The sequence below is a fragment of the Rhinolophus sinicus genome, chromosome 14 (genome assembly GCF_057876585.1).
Source record: "Rhinolophus sinicus isolate RSI-liver-muscle chromosome 14, RSI-T2T, whole genome shotgun sequence".
In the NCBI taxonomy this organism is placed as follows: Eukaryota; Metazoa; Chordata; class Mammalia; order Chiroptera; family Rhinolophidae; genus Rhinolophus; species Rhinolophus sinicus.
The window spans coordinates 27,796,674-27,812,038 of NC_142514.1; the positions used below are offsets into that span (position 1 = coordinate 27,796,674).

Sequence of the window (15,365 nt, forward strand, 5' to 3'; positions counted from 1 at the left end):
AGGGGCCCCGACTTCACATGCCTGAGGCCTGGGCCTCCAAACAAGAAGAGAATCCTGTTAGGTGCCTAAGCCCCCACATCAGCCCAGGTAATTACCAGGTCAAACCACTCTCACTGAGAGTTCTACTAGTGCAATTAGTAGGACAGAATAAAGAAGGCCCTGCTGGCAGCTGGCTGGCCCCGCCCACAACTGGGCTCCACTGAACAAGGACCTGCCTGTTGATCCCACAGCGTCAGAGGCCTTAGATCCTAATGAAACACGCAGAGATGGCGGGGGAAGAAGCTGGGGTTTGGAATCCACAGCCTGGATGATGGCATGGATGTGCTGTGTCGCCCTGGCCTAGCCATTTAACCTCTCGGAGCCCATGAAATGACGCTGGTAAAATAGCTGGACATGGCGCTGCATGGATGGAATGAGGACTTACACGGCTATGGAATTTCAAATGCTCTTAATCTAAAACTGGTGGAAACACCTTTGGTTCGCTTTTAAAATCTGTTTCTGGGTTTCACATGTGTATAAGGCACATGGGGACATTCCCATCACATCCACCGCAAGGCTGGGCAGCAGCTGGGAGGGGCTGGAGTCAGGGGCGGTGACCAGAGCCAGGTTCACCCTAAAAGAGGATAACTTTCTGCTCCTCCCATGTATCAACTAATCACACAACTCTGAGGAGTCACTGATGACTGGGAGTCCCATTTTACAAGGAGGGACCTAGAGCTCAGAGAGAGCGAGGGACTTGCCTAAGATCACACAGCAGTCAGGAGGGGAACCAGGTGTTCCTGAGCTCAGGGTGCTGCTCAATTCACAGCAGCAGCTCCCACTAGAGCTGTGCAAGCTTTGACCCAGGGGATGTGGGAGGAAGCAGGACATGGCCTGGGTGGTGACTCACTTTAATAGATGGCTCCTGGGGGACATTCTCAGGGTTACTGCCTCCACAGCTCTTCTTGGTCCTGAGCCCTGGGTCAGCTTGTTCCGAGGACAGAGCTCCAGCCTCAGTTCCCATGCTCTCTGTCCGAAGTCCCCACCCCTGCCCTCTAACCAGAAAGTTGGCATCCGAAACCCACAGGCTGGAGTCCCGTGCCTGGCACTGGGCTCCCAGCAGAGGTTAACAGCTGCCTCGAGCAGCTCGCTCCCCCACCCTAGGCCACCACCAGTTCTGGGTTGGAAGGGACAGAGGCCTCCTTAGCTGTCCCCTCTTCCTGACTTTGTGTGGGAAACAAATAGCTGAGGACCCCACAACACCTGCTGCTGCTCCGTGTCCCCGGAGCCCTCTGCCTAAACCCCTCTTAAAGCTCCCTCCACCCTGAAAGGCTGCCCCCCTGACAGCAGGATGTCCTCGAGGACTGGATGTAGAGCCAAACAACCTGGGCCTGTCCTGGCTCAGCCACGTAGAGGCCGTGCTATCCTGGGCGTGACAATGTCTCTGACCTCACGATCCTCATCTGGGAGATGGGGATGAATAGGCTGTTAACTGGGTTGTTGGGAGGATGAAGATTGATGCCATAGGTGAAGGGAGGCTGGTGGCCTTGGCAAGAGTCCTTGCTCTGCCCTTGGCCCCATCGCTCTCCCCACCTTGGGCTGAGCTGTCGTTCTTGGGTCCCCAGGTCCAGTCTGGGGTCTGCCTGAGCCCAGACCCTTGACCCTCACTGGTCACAGAGAGGAGGCAGAGCAGATGGGGGACAAATATTCATGACTGTAGATTAAAGAGTTTAGTATAATGGAAAAAGATACCTTAGAGAACTTTAAGGGTAAATGGCTCCACGATTTCAAATGAAATCTCTGCAGAGGAAAAGCTAGGCTTTGCCTGGGAGAACAACGAGGAGCCAAGCTGCCCAGCAGGTCATTCCACAGGCCTGGACACTCACTGCATGTCAAGCCATGTCCCAGGTGCTGGGTGTGGGTGACATGACCACAGACTGCCCCACTGAGCCGAGTCTCCTCCTTCCCACCTGCTCCCCTGACAGCCACGCCCCCACCTCCAGGCTCTTGGGCTTTGGCCCCGGGAAGAGGCTGCTGAGCACTCAGGACATCTGGGTTCTCCTCTCAGCTCTGGTCACTTTGGTGATGTGACCAGGGTTTTCCACAGTGAACTTTGTCCCTCTCTTCAGTACAGCCCTTATCACAGTGACAGCATCACAGCCTCTGTTTACTCATCCGTCTTCTCAGGACCAGACTGTCTTCCTGGCACTGCCCGGGTCCACCCGACATTACATGATTCCTATTCTTGGGTGTGTTTGCGAGCGGGTGACTGTACACGCCCCTGGGACTCACATTCCTGCGTCTGCCCCGCCAGACCCACAGCTCGCCGACCCCCACGCCCCTTAGACCTGGCTGCCCTGACCTCGGCAGTTCCCACTCCTCCGCGGGGTCCGTCCACCAGGCGGTGACTCTCGGTTCACCGCAGGGGCACCCGCTGCCCAAGGCTGTGCACTCGATCCTGCATCCCGTGTTCCTCCCCGAGGGGCCACCGTGGGGGCGCCAGGACACTCAGCTCGCCGCCCCTACACGCGCGTTCTCGCCGAGGTGGCAGGGTTACCGCAGTCAGCAACGCCCATCCCTAGAGTTCATACTCACCCATGTTGACGAAGCTCATGACCAGGTCCGTGCGGCCGAGGCGCCGCTCGCGGGGTCCGCCGTCCTCGTCGTCGTCGCCGGCCATGGCGTGGTAGAGGTCCAGCATGAAGAGCGGGGCGGACGCGGGCAGCCGGGCGGCGGCGGGCGGCGCGCGGGGCCGTGGGCGCCCCGGCAGCCCGAGCACCGCCAGGATCTCGCGCTGCAGGTCGCGGCGCTCGCGCGGGCCCAGACGGCGCTGCGGACACCCGGGAGCGGGGCGCATGCCGGGGCCGCCGCCGCTCAGCGCGCACAGCGCCAGGCCCAGGAGCCAGAGTGGCCCGGGGCGCGCGGCCATGGCGGGGCGACTGGGGGCTCTCACCCCGCACGCATCCGCTGTGCCGTCGGCCCTGGGCCGGGACCCTGACGGCAAGCGGCGGGCCGGGCTCGGGGACGGTGGGACAGCGCGGGATTCGCCCGCGGTCGCAGCGCCGTCCCTAGAGCACACCTCGCGCGGCACCTGTCGTGGCTCCGGGTCGGTGGCCGCGGCAGCCAAGGCCTCGGGGCAGAGGCTACTCCAGGGACTGCGGACCGTCGGCTAATCGTCGGCCGCCGCCGGACCCTCCAATCTGGCTGCTACCGAGGCCCGCTCAGTCCGGAGTCGGGCAAACTCCGGTCCGAGCTAAGGGAGATGCGGACCTGGGAGAGCCGCTCGTCGGACCTGCAGTCTCTGCCCAGCTCCCGCGTCACGGCCGTTCTAGATCCAGCGCCCGGCCTTTGGATCCCGCCCCTTCCGGGTCGGGCCAATGGAGATTCGGGGGGCGGGGCCAAATCCGCGGGACCCACCTCCCCGGGAAAGCTGAGTTGCGATTGATGTCGCGGGTGGTAGCGCCCCGGAGATTCCACCTGCTGGAGGGTGGTGGGCGGATCCGGCTAGTGGTTCGCAGCCCCGCAGTCTGGGTGGCCAGGGTCGTTCTGGGCTTCTCACCCGACCGCTGGCCGCGCCGTCGGGGGGAAGCAGGAACCTTTGCTCCTGCGGGGCGTGTCCTTAAGTGCCTACGCCGGAGTGGGGATCCCAAGTCTCGCCAGCGAGTGACCCGGCGGCCACGCCTTGGTAAGTTGAGTGTCGCCCCAGGATCCGAAACAAGGCCTCAGTCCCGTCTGCAAGGGATCCGTGGGTGCCAGCCCGAGAGTGGGGCGCCTTCCTCTGCCAGCAGCAGCCAGGCCCAGTTCTCCGCCACCGCAGCTCCTAGCTGGCCTCCTGGCTCCTTCCCCGCTGTCCCCTTGTGTACACTGTTGGGGGCTTCTCCTTCCCCGACGCCAGCTCAGTTGCTGCTCGCAGCGCGCCCACCCGCGTACGCGCGGCCAGCGCCCCAGGTGGGCCGCCCACTCTGTTCCCGCGGCTGCGGGGTCACCGCCAGCTGTCGCTGTACCCCCTGCGGACGCCGGTGCTGATCCAGCCACGCGCGGGAGACGCGCACCTGCCTCCAGCCAAGCCAAGGAGCTCTCGCGCCCTTAGTGAGCGCCAGGGAACCGCCTTTGCGCACCTTAATTGTGAAGAGCCTCACAGTCTTCCAGCCTTGCCGACACTAGGTATTATTGTTAAATACATAAAATAAATAAATCTCTGACAATGTGACAGGTGAAAGCAGCTCTCTGCTGTTGTAATGTGCACGTGGGGGGATTACTAACTCTCTCCTTGAAACACTCTCCTCCCTTGGCTCCCAGGACACCACTGCTTCTCCTCCTTCCCGCCCTCTTCTTAAAAACGGACATTCCTCTGAGTTCTGTCCGCAGCCGTGTTCCCCTCTTAGGCTTTTAACCTGGTGATGAGCTCATCCCCCTGAGACTTCAGTGCCATCATAGTCATTCCTGACCTCCAAATACAGCCCAGCGCAGCCCCACTCCTGGAGGTCGGAAGTTATAGTCAATCACTCATTAGACACGATCAAAGCCAGAAACCTGGGCGTCAATGCGGGTCCCTCCTTCCTGATGGCAGTTCGGTCTACAGACTCTACCTTCTAATGCTTCCTGAATCCTCCAGCCTCTCCACACCCTCCTACACTGTGTGATTCACGTAGCATCCCCTCCACCCTGGACGCCTGTAACAAACAGGCTTCCCACTGGCCTCCTTGGTTCCCATCTTATTCCCCATCCCTCCCTCACGCCTCATTCCCCAGACTGAATTTCTCAATAAAAATCTGCTATCTGTAAACGATTCAAAATTCTTCCACAGTATTTCATTGCTTACAGCAGAATTCCCCAAACTGAGGCTTTTGAAGGCTTTTCTACAAAAAGGAGTTTAGTAAATACTGTATGCTACATTTCCCCTAGGAGAGCCCTAACACAATTGTCATTTTGTAAGCGCTGAGAAATCCTGCAGTAAAGAAATCTGCTTGGCTTTAACTCGATGTCTTCCAAATACATTTGACCATGATTTTGAGGGTTTTTTTGAAGACCACATCTTGGGGACCAGGAGAGCACTATGTGATCTCAGTGGTCTGCATCTGTCACCTGGTCTCTGCTGCTGGCCCCTCTTCACAGCCTTATCTAGCCACTAATGGTGTACTCTTTGCTCCAGTCACACGGGACTAGCTGGGGCCCCCTCACCTGTACGGCTGTTGACATTTCTGTTAATCGGCTTGTGTGGTTCCCGATCCCCTTTGCCTGCCTGGTCCAGTATTACCCCTCTTTGAGATGCAGCTGAAGCAACGACCTATCTTCCCAATGCCCCCTCCACCTTCATGGGTAGGTCGATCTCTCCTCCTCCCCACTCACTCATTTTATCAAACTGAAGGGCATTTATTTGTTCACCTGTTTGCGCCCTCCACTCCCTCTCTCCACTGTGAACTTCTCGACAGAGAATGTCGTCCCAATTTACCTTTGGATCCCAGTGTCAGACTCATGTTCAGGCTTTGAATAAATATTTGCTGAATTTACTAGTCTCTGAGAAAGGAGTGGCCTCCAACCTTCACGAATCCTTTCATTAAGAATTGTTTATTATTGCATGGGAGGCAGTGAGCAGAAGCATGAAGCTGTGTTGGAGTGTGGGGGATGGTGGCCAGCCAGGCTTATTCTCTTAGCTATGTGACTGGTTTTCTTGCACACCAGCCACAAATGCAAACCCATGAATTTTCATTACTGGAACCACAAGGTTAAATTCATGGTCATCAAGACCTATAGTATAAAGAACATAAAAATGAAACAGCAATGTAAAAGAGCAGAGAGAACAATTGTCCATAAGAAAAATATTACAGGAATGGAGATAATGTTACCACTGACACCTTTAACCTCTGCATTCTGTGATCTGAGGACCTCTTTAATCCTATCAAAGGATCCTGTTTTTAGCTCCTATGTCATGACCATGTCAAACCCAGAGGTCGCCATGGGGTAGGTATACAATAATGCCTCATTAAATGACTGCTGAGGGGCCTAAAGGGTGACTCACTCGCTTTCCTGGCTGGCTGCATCTAGGATGCTGGGAAAATCCAGCTCATCATGTTCCCAAGGTGTGCCTACATCGCAAGAAGAAAAAAATAAACATAATGAGAAGATCCTGTCTTCATGGAGAATCTCCAGCCAGTGGGTCAGGTCACGTCCTATTAATGGACTAAATGCTCCAATTAAAAGTCAGAGATTGTCAGATAAGTTAAGGGAGGAAAAAAAAAAACAGGAACAAATGACCAGCTGTCTATAAGAGATGCACTACAAATAGAAAAACACAGGTTGAAAGTAATGAATGGAAAAAAGATGTAGCATGAAAATTAAAGAGTAAGAAGCCTGGAGTGGCTATATTAATATCAAGATTAAGGATAGTAGCAGAGAGTGATAAAAGTGTCACTTCGTCAGAATCCATCCTACTGAAACAGGAAGACGTTATACAGCTCAAGACGACAGGCTCAGGCTCCACTACATATTGATGTGTGTGGTCTAAAGTGGTTAAACAGTTCTCACATTTATTTTGGGAGTCAGTGAAAATGGGTATCTTTGAAGGTTTCCACCTGAAATTAAATCCATTTTGTGACTCATATGAGAGACACCAATGGCTGAATGGACTGGGGATGGTAGTAGAGGCGGGAGTGGGGAAAACCTCTCCAAGAGAAGTTTACACATTGCCAAATCTGAATCTAACCAATTTTTGTAAATTCTCCGTGACCAATGCAGAATCCTGGCAGCAGTTTGTTTCAACACACAGAGCAGGGAGCCGCCCCTGTGACAAGCAGAGATCCAGGCTCTTTCAGATTTCTTTTCTCCCCTGGAAGGTGCGCATGAGCAGACGGCACACATAGGTAGAGGCCCCAACGGCTTTGCCTCCACGCAGCCCATATCTCACCCCTCACCTTGTGGGCATCCATGAGATTCATGACAAGGTCCAGGTCCCCGTGCACAGGCTGGTCCTCGGCCAACTGCGGCTCCACCTTGTACAACCAGTCGACCAAGGCCTGCAAAGCATCCATGAACTGGCCTGAAAACAGCAGGGCCTCCTCCAACTTGTGCTGCCTGAGAAAAGCACACACAAACCTCGCCGTTTATTAGGGATTCTTTTATGAACAGCCCCACTGCAGAGAAATATTGCTTGAACTTTATATAGAGAGGGACCTCTCTGTTAGAATGGTTAGAAATACAGTTAAAAGTTATCAAGCTGACACCAAAAACACAGGCAACAAAAGAAAAAACAGATCACTTGGACTTTGGGACTTTATCAAAATTTAAAACTTTTGTGCATCAAAGGGACACTATCAACAGGGAGAAAAGGCAACTCACATGATGGGAGAAAATATTTGTAAATCATATACCCAGAATATCCAGAATACGTAAAGAACTCCTACAACTCAATAATACAAACAACCAATTTAGAAACGGGCAAAGGACTTAAGCAGACATTTCTCCAAAGAAAATGTATGGATAGCTAGTAAGTACATGAAAAGATACTCAATATTACTAATTATTAGGGAAATACAAATCAAAACTACATTGAGATACCACTTTACATTCATTAGGACGGTTATTATTTAAAAAACAAAACAAAAACAAAACAAACCACACAGGGCAGCCAGATGGCTCAGTTGGTTAGAGTGCAAACTCTCAACAAGGTTGCCGGTTCAATTCCAGCATGGGATGGTGGGCTGCAACCCCTGCAACTAAAGATTAAAAACGGCAACTGGACTTGGAGCTGAGCTGCGCCCTCCACAACTATATTGAAGGACAACTGCCTGGAGAAACACACTGTTCCACAATATTCCCCAATAAAATTTATTTAAAACACACACACACACACATAGAAAATAACAAGTGTTGGTGAGAATGTGGAGAAATTGAAATCTTTGTACATTGCTAATGGGAATGTAAAATGGTACAGTTGATGTGGAAAATAGCATGGTGGCTCCTCAAAAAGTTAACCAGAATTACCATATGATCCAGCAGTTCCACTACTGGGTATAATTGAAAGCAGAGAGTTGAATAGATATTTGTACACCAACATTCATAGCATCATTATTCACAATAGGCAAAAGGTGGAAACAATCCAAATAATTCATCACAGATAAATAAGCAAAATGTGGGATACACATACAATGGAATATTATTCAGTCCTAAAAAGAAAATTCTGACACATGCTATAACATGGATGAAACTTGAAGGCATGCTAAGTTAAAGAAGCCAGACACAAAAGGACAAGTATTGTATGATTTCACTTATCTGAGATTCCTAGGCAAATTCGGAGACAAAAGGTAGAATGGTGGTTGCCAAGGGCTGGGGTGCTGGGAGTGGGGAGTTATTTTTTAATGGGTGTAGCATTTCAGTTTGGGATGATGAAAAGTTCTGGAGATGGATACCGTGTGTCCCTGAAAATAAGACCGGGTCTTATATTAATTTTTGCTCCAAAAGACGCATTAGGGCTTATGTTCAGGGGATGTCATCCTGAAAAATGATGCCAGGACTTATTTTCTGGTTAGGTCTTATTTTGGGGGAAACACGGTAGTAGTGATGGTTGTACAACACTGTGAATAAAATTAATGCCACTGAACTGTACATCTGAAAATGGTTAACATGGTAATTTTTGTTATGTATGTTTTACAATAAAAAAGTGACCAAAAGTAATTTCTAGACATTTTTACTCAAACCACACTCTAGAATGGACTGAGCAGAGTGCAGGGAACAGGTATAGAGTCCAATGACCATGCACACACACCCCAATGACAGAAAGTCTGCATTGATTACTTACACACTCCTGCAGGAGAGGGCAATGGTTGAGGGCAACATAATAGTTAAGTACACAGGCTCTGAAGTCACACAGACAGGAACTCTTATCAAAGCTCCACACCAGCCGTGTGACACTTAACTTCTCTCAAACTGACTTCTCGTGTGTGAGATGGGATCATAATTGTACCGACCGAGAGAGGTTTGGTAATGGCACGACAGCTGCCCCTCATTCACCTCCTGGCTGGGCGGCAAGCATGGAGTCCTAGAATCTCCAGCTCCACCACTCGCTAGCTGTGGGACATTGTAAGCTCATTTCTTTTTCTGTAGAACAGGCATAAATGACTGACACCTGCCTCCCTTGGTTGCCAGGCAACTTGCCATTAATAATAAAATAGCAGCAACAACAATAAAGCAGCCACCGCTTCTTTCTTGAGAACTTCCTCTGTGTTAGGTGCTTTTCACGAGTCCTCACCATACTCCTATGAGGGAGGCGCTGTCCCACTTCACAAAGAACCTCGTCAGGACTCAGGGGTGATGAGCCTTGCTCAGAAAATGGCAGCTGTCTCCTTTCTGTGCGCAGGGCAGTGTGGGCTGTGTGGAGCCACGGGTGGCTGTGGAGTCACACCTGGGTCAGAGCCCCGGCCACAAGCCAGAATCCGTGCCCACCACGTCTCCCCCCAGGTGCTGAGGGTCACCTGAGTGTAGGGCCAGGGTCAGAGCTGCTGGGAACTTGGAGTCTTGGGCTCTGGTTCCACTTCTGCTCCTGATCGACTCTGCCACCTGTGTGGGCCACAACCCCTCCCTGGCCTCAGCTTATCCTGTTGTAAAGTGAGAGGTGGGGTCACAGATCCCTTGATCATCAGGATCTCTGACCACAAAGGAAGGCTAAGGGAAATTCAGGAAAACGTGGAGCCTGTTTCTGAATTCCTGGCTCCTCTCTGCCCCCTGGTGGACTTCAGCCGCCCAGCACCCCGGAGAAAATGACAGACTGAGTACAGTGACTCCTAGGGACTTGGGGACTAGCTTTGTGACTTCTGCCAAGGTTCCCACCTCAGAGCCCTGATCCCCATCTTTAAATGTGGGTAATAATAATACCTACCTCTTTGAGCTGTTGTGAGGATGCAAAGAGATAATACATGAGAAGTGCTTGGACAGAGGCAAGTATAGCCTAGCCAGTCAGCAGAAGCCAGATCCTACAATTGAGATGGTAGTCTTGTCATCCATGAAGAACGTAATGACTACAAACTTATAAAACATGCTTGTTATTGGAAACCAAAGTTGTTTGCTTAAGCTGTAAATGGATTCATGGTCCCTGTGATAATTAACCCACCTCTGGATAAATAAACTCAGCAGCCTTATATAGTTTATTAATAATTTTCAGAATACCAAGTTTAAAATATTTTTCTTTCTTTTGTTTGTTCTCTGTCCTTGGTTTCTGACTTTATCTTTATTGTTTTCTTCTTTCCTGTTTTCAGGGGTTTGCTTTATTGTTCTTTTTCACCATCTTAAATTGAATGCTTGCCTTATGAAATATTTTTAACACTTTGAGGAATAATTTATACACCATAAAATTCACCTATTTTAAGTGTACACGTGAATGATTTTGAGTACAGTTACAGAGTTGTGCAACCATCACACCATATAATATTAGAATACTTCCATCACCCCCAAAAGAAAGAAATGTCACACCCATTTGCAGTTTATCCCTAATCCCATCCGCAGCCCCAGGCAATCATGAACCTACTTTCCTTCTTTATAGACTTGCCTGTTCATTTTACAAAAATTAAATCATGGCAGTATATGACATTTTGTGTCTGGCTTCTTTCACTTAACATAATGTTTTGGGGGGCTTGTCTATGTTGTATCATGTAGCAGTACTTCATTCTTTTATATTGCCAAACAACATTTCATTATATGGACATATGTTATGTTTAGCCATTCACCAGTTGATGGACATTTGTACTGTTTCCTTGACTCCAAATCCTGTCCCACTTCCCCTGGAAATTTGTGGAAGTACAGCAGGTCCTTGAATAACATTGTTTCGTTCAATGTTGTCTCATTGTACTGTTGATGAGATGCCTAGGAACATAACTCTTGTTTGTATCAATTCGCTTATGGTAAAATTGGTTTTGTTACACATCATTTCACTTAAGGTCACAGAACCTATTCACGACATTAAGTGAGGATTTACTGTACTCCTCAGCCTCTCAGCTGCCCCCTCAGGGAAAAGCAGTTCCAAACGCAAGGCTCACATCCCTGAACCGCTAAAGTCCCAAGAATCTTGCCCTGGCTGGTAATTCTTTACTAACTTGTGAGTACATCACTGCCTTCATGTTAGTTATCTATTACTGAATAACAAATGACTACTAAATTTAGCAGCTTAAAATAGTAAATTAAAATGTATTACTTCACAGAGTGTTTGAGAGTCAGGATGCAGTCGGCGTAACTGGGTGGTTCTGGCTCAGGGTCACTCCAGAGGGTGCAGGAAGGCTGTCAGCTGGGGCTGCAGGCATCTGCACGCTTGACTGGGGCTGGAGGATCCGCTTCCAAGATGATGCATTCACTCCTGGCTGTTGTCAGGAGGCCTAAGTTTCTTCACCTTGCAGACCTCTTCATAGGGATGCTTGAGTGTCCTCATAATATGGTAGTTTGGCTTTTCCCAGAGTAAGTAATCCTATAGCGAAAGTGAGTAGGAAACATCAATCTCTTTAATGATCCAGATGCTAACTGTCCTTTCCACTTTATTCTGGTCATTAGAAGTAAGTCGTGAAGTCTGAGCCACACACCGAGGAGGGGAAATTAGGTTCTACCTCTTGAACAAAGGAGTATCATGAACTTATGGACATATTTTAAACCCAGTGAGCGGTTAAATAGAAGCGATTTTTAAATGGTTTTGTCCATCTTTTCTAGTTGTCCTCAGGAATAGGATTGATCAGAATGCCCCAGCCCATCATAACCTGCGTACAAGTCTATAAATTTGTTTTTTATTCCAGAAATACAAATTATTTGTTTTATTTTGTACTGATTCTTGCATGCTAATAAATATTCTAGGCTCTTCAGATTTGGGCACAGTAATCAAAGATACTCCAGGCTGTGACTATTATTATCATTTCTTCTTTCTTCTTACTCTCAGAAACAGAGGATTCTTGTTTAAGCATTTAAAAGGAATGTGACAAAATATGCAGAATTTCTTGTCTCTTCATTTTGGTGGTTTTAAATGTTTTATTATCAATCTTAAATTTGCAAATATCGAAGCACTGCTTTCATTCAAATTAACAAGATTAAAATGAACCAATAAAAGCTCAGTGAAAACTAAAATATTTACAAGCAGTAACAAGTAGATAATTAGAGGATAATGATAAACTGGTGAATCGTCTGAACTGCAGGCAGAGTACTCTGTAAAGAAGGCTTAGGACAGTCATACTGTCACACTGCTCACTGGCCGAGGCTGAAGTCCCAACTAGTACTAATGTTTCTAATAGTCCAGATGCCTGGATGGCACGAGGCGCACTGGGTAAGTCCTGACACTCTACAACCATAGCTTGAACTAAAGATTTGATCACAGAATTTATATCATTGATTAAGTTTACCAATTGTTACAGTTGCCATCGTGCTAGTTGCCAAGCACTATGGAAGTATTTCAATATTTTAACATTTGGTACAGCCATGCCCTTGGTAATCTTGCCAGTCATCAGCCCTGTGTACGTACATAAGGTTATTTGCTGCTGTATCATTTGTGATGGCAAAAGTCTGGGAACAACCCACGTGTCCATTAATAAGGAAGGAAATATCTAAATATACTATAAAACAGCCCACAATGGAATACTGGACAGGAAAAAAAGAACCAGAAACCTCTCTAAGGACTGATGAAGCTACAAGATACAATTCTTAAGTGAAAAGGTAGAACACAGAACGTAGTACGCTCTCCTTTGAGTACAAAAGGGGTGGAATAAGAATGTATACTCATAATTGCTTGTATTTATTTACATGAAGAGCATACACAGAAACTAATAAAACTGATTACTTATAGGGGATGGAAGAGGTAGAATGCAGATAGAGGTAGGGGAGATTTCTTAAAGCCTATCCTTCGATATATGGTTTCTTGAATGTTGTGAATATATTATTTAGCCAAAACTTTAAACTGAATTTTAAAAGTGTTGAATTAATGAATGCTCTATATAACCCTCTGGAAATTATTTTCCCTAATAATCCTGACCTCAGTTTCCCCAAGTGGCCTGGAGGACCGCTGAGGGCCTCCCCTCACTGGCTGCCCTAGTTTCTGTTCAGGCTCTAGGACTCCACTCCACTGCTCTGGCCTCAGCCCTGACAGAGGGTTGGAAGGTGTCTGCCTCATGTCAGGTGTCTCCCTCCTCTTTAACTGGGGTCAGAGCTGTCAGAACTTTAGTCGAACTGATGCTCCTTGGGACCCCTGAGGCAGAGGGCCTATTTTCCACTTGGTCCTGCAGTGGGGTGGGAAGAGCGAGATCACACTGAGGGGCCAAACAAGCTCTGTGCTCTACCCAGAGGCCTCATCTCAGCTCACTGCTCAGTGTGTGCTGCCGCTGTCGGGGTTCGGGATGGTGGTGGAGCCTCAGAGCTCTCATTACATCCCACGCTTTCCCCCACCCCAAATGGCAGGTGTGACTCCCCACTGCACTGATGACAGAATCCTCCATCCCAACTATAGGAACCTGGCTGGTGTGGGCCAAATACTTCAGTATATTATCTCTTTCACCCTCACAACCATCTGATTTGGCAGATAAGGAAACTGAGACCTAGGGAGGGTTTGGGGCAGAGATGGGGAAGGGGAAGAAAATATCAATAAAGTAACCTTTCAGTGAGGGAGGCAGGACCTCTGGGTCTGAGCGGAGGGATCCTGGGAGCTGGGTATAGTCAGAATACAAGAGCAGAAAGACAAAGGGTGATGGAGTTGCAGAGGTGGGCAGGGTCCCTGAGGACCTCTTGAAGGGCTTGGACAGCTGTATGGGGTATTTGCAGGTCTGGCCTTGTGAGTAGATGGGGTCACTGAGGGGAGGTGCAGGAGTGCTGGAGGGGTGTGTGTGGCGGGGAAAGGAGCAGAGGTATTGGAGGAATCCAGGAGAGATGGTGAGACCTGAGCTATGGGGTAGAAAGGATGCAAGAGGATCAAGAATCAGCATGTGGAGGTGAAGGAGAGGTCATGAAAATGGTTAACAATTATTGGGCCCATTCTATGTATGTGGCTCAAGAGTTTCATACTCACTGTTACATTTAATCCTCACAACATCCTGATGATGTTGGTACTATTACTATCCCCACTTAACAAATGGGGCTTGGGGCTCTGAGGGGTGGGAACCTTGGCAGAAGTCACAAAGCTAGTCCCCAAGTCCCTAGGAGTCACTGTACTCAGTCTGTCATTTTCTCCGGGGTGCTGGGCGGCTGAAGTCCACCAGGGGGCAGAGAGGAGCCAGGAATTCAGAAACAGGCTCCACGTTTTCCTGAATTTCCCTTAGCCTTCCTTTGTGGTCAGAGATCCTGATGATCAAGGGATCTGTGACCCCACCTCTCACTTTACAACAGGATAAGCTGAGGCCAGGGAGGGGTGTGGCCCACACAGGTGGCAGAGTCGATCAGGAGCAGAAGTGGAACCAGAGCCCAAGACTCCAAGTTCCCAGCAGCTCTGACCCTGGCCCTACACTCAGGTGACCCTCAGCACCTGGGGGGAGACGTGGTGGGCACGGATTCTGGATTGTGGCCGGGGTTCTGACCCAGGTGTGACTCCACAGCCACCCGTGGCTCCACACAGCCCACACTGCCCTGCGCACAGAAAGGAGACAGCTGCCATTTTCTGAGCAAGGCTCATCACCCCTGAGTCCTGACGAGGTTCTTTGTGAAGTGGGGACAGCGCCTCCCTCATAGGAGTATGGTGAGGACTCGTGAAAAGCACCTAACACAGAGGAAGTTCTCAAGAAAGAAGCGGTGGCTGCTTTATTGTTGTTGCTGCTATTTTATTATTAATGGCAAGTTGCCTGGCAACCAAGGGAGGCAGGTGTCAGTCATTTATGCCTGTTCTAAGGAAGAGAGGCTCAGAGTGTCCCACAGCGGGGGAACAGGAATCCTGGGACTCCGGGCCATGGTGCCAACACCTGCCTCAAAGGGGCCTCTTCCTTTGGACAATTCTTTTACTCATTCATCTGACTATTTGTGTAGGATGCACTCTGAGCCTGGCCCTGTAGTGAGCACGGGGTGCCATGTCCTGGGTCTTGAGGCAAATGACGGCAAGTGGAACCAGCAGAAACTGAGGTTGGCAGGCTTACAGGCTATGGGCTTCCTGGGTCTAGGCACTGAGCAGTGAATCTGGGCTACAGAAAGCCAGGCCTGAGGGTGCAGTCTCACTGCCACCTCTGCCTGACCAGAACTTATCTCCCACAGAGAAGCACACACTGGAGGTCAGAGCATCCCTTGGACAGCATTCTGCCCTTGGAGCAGTCTCTGGGCTACCCACAGGCCTGGGAGCTGCCTCATTCAAGGACTATTCCAGGGCCAAGTGGTTCTGCCTGGGAAGGCTCCTGCCAGTGTTGTTGGGAACTGCTTCTAGATGACCCCTCCTGAGTCCTTGCCTTGCTGTCTAAAGT

General features: G+C 49.6%; 1 protein-coding gene across 1 annotated transcript in view; it reads right to left on the bottom strand.

Annotated features, from left to right (window-relative positions):
* The window catches only part of BMP8B (bone morphogenetic protein 8b), a 34,175-nt gene extending 22,799 nt beyond the window's left edge, over positions 1-11,376 (bottom strand). The window contains exons 1-2 of the mRNA XM_074334478.2: positions 11,159-11,376; positions 2,575-7,050 (exon numbers count right to left, since the gene is read on the bottom strand). Coding sequence (XP_074190579.2) covers positions 2,575-2,908 — 334 coding nt within the window. The 5' untranslated portion in view covers positions 2,909-7,050; positions 11,159-11,376. The remainder of the gene's footprint in view (positions 1-2,574; positions 7,051-11,158) is intronic.
* Positions 11,377-15,365: the final 3,989 nt, after the last annotated feature.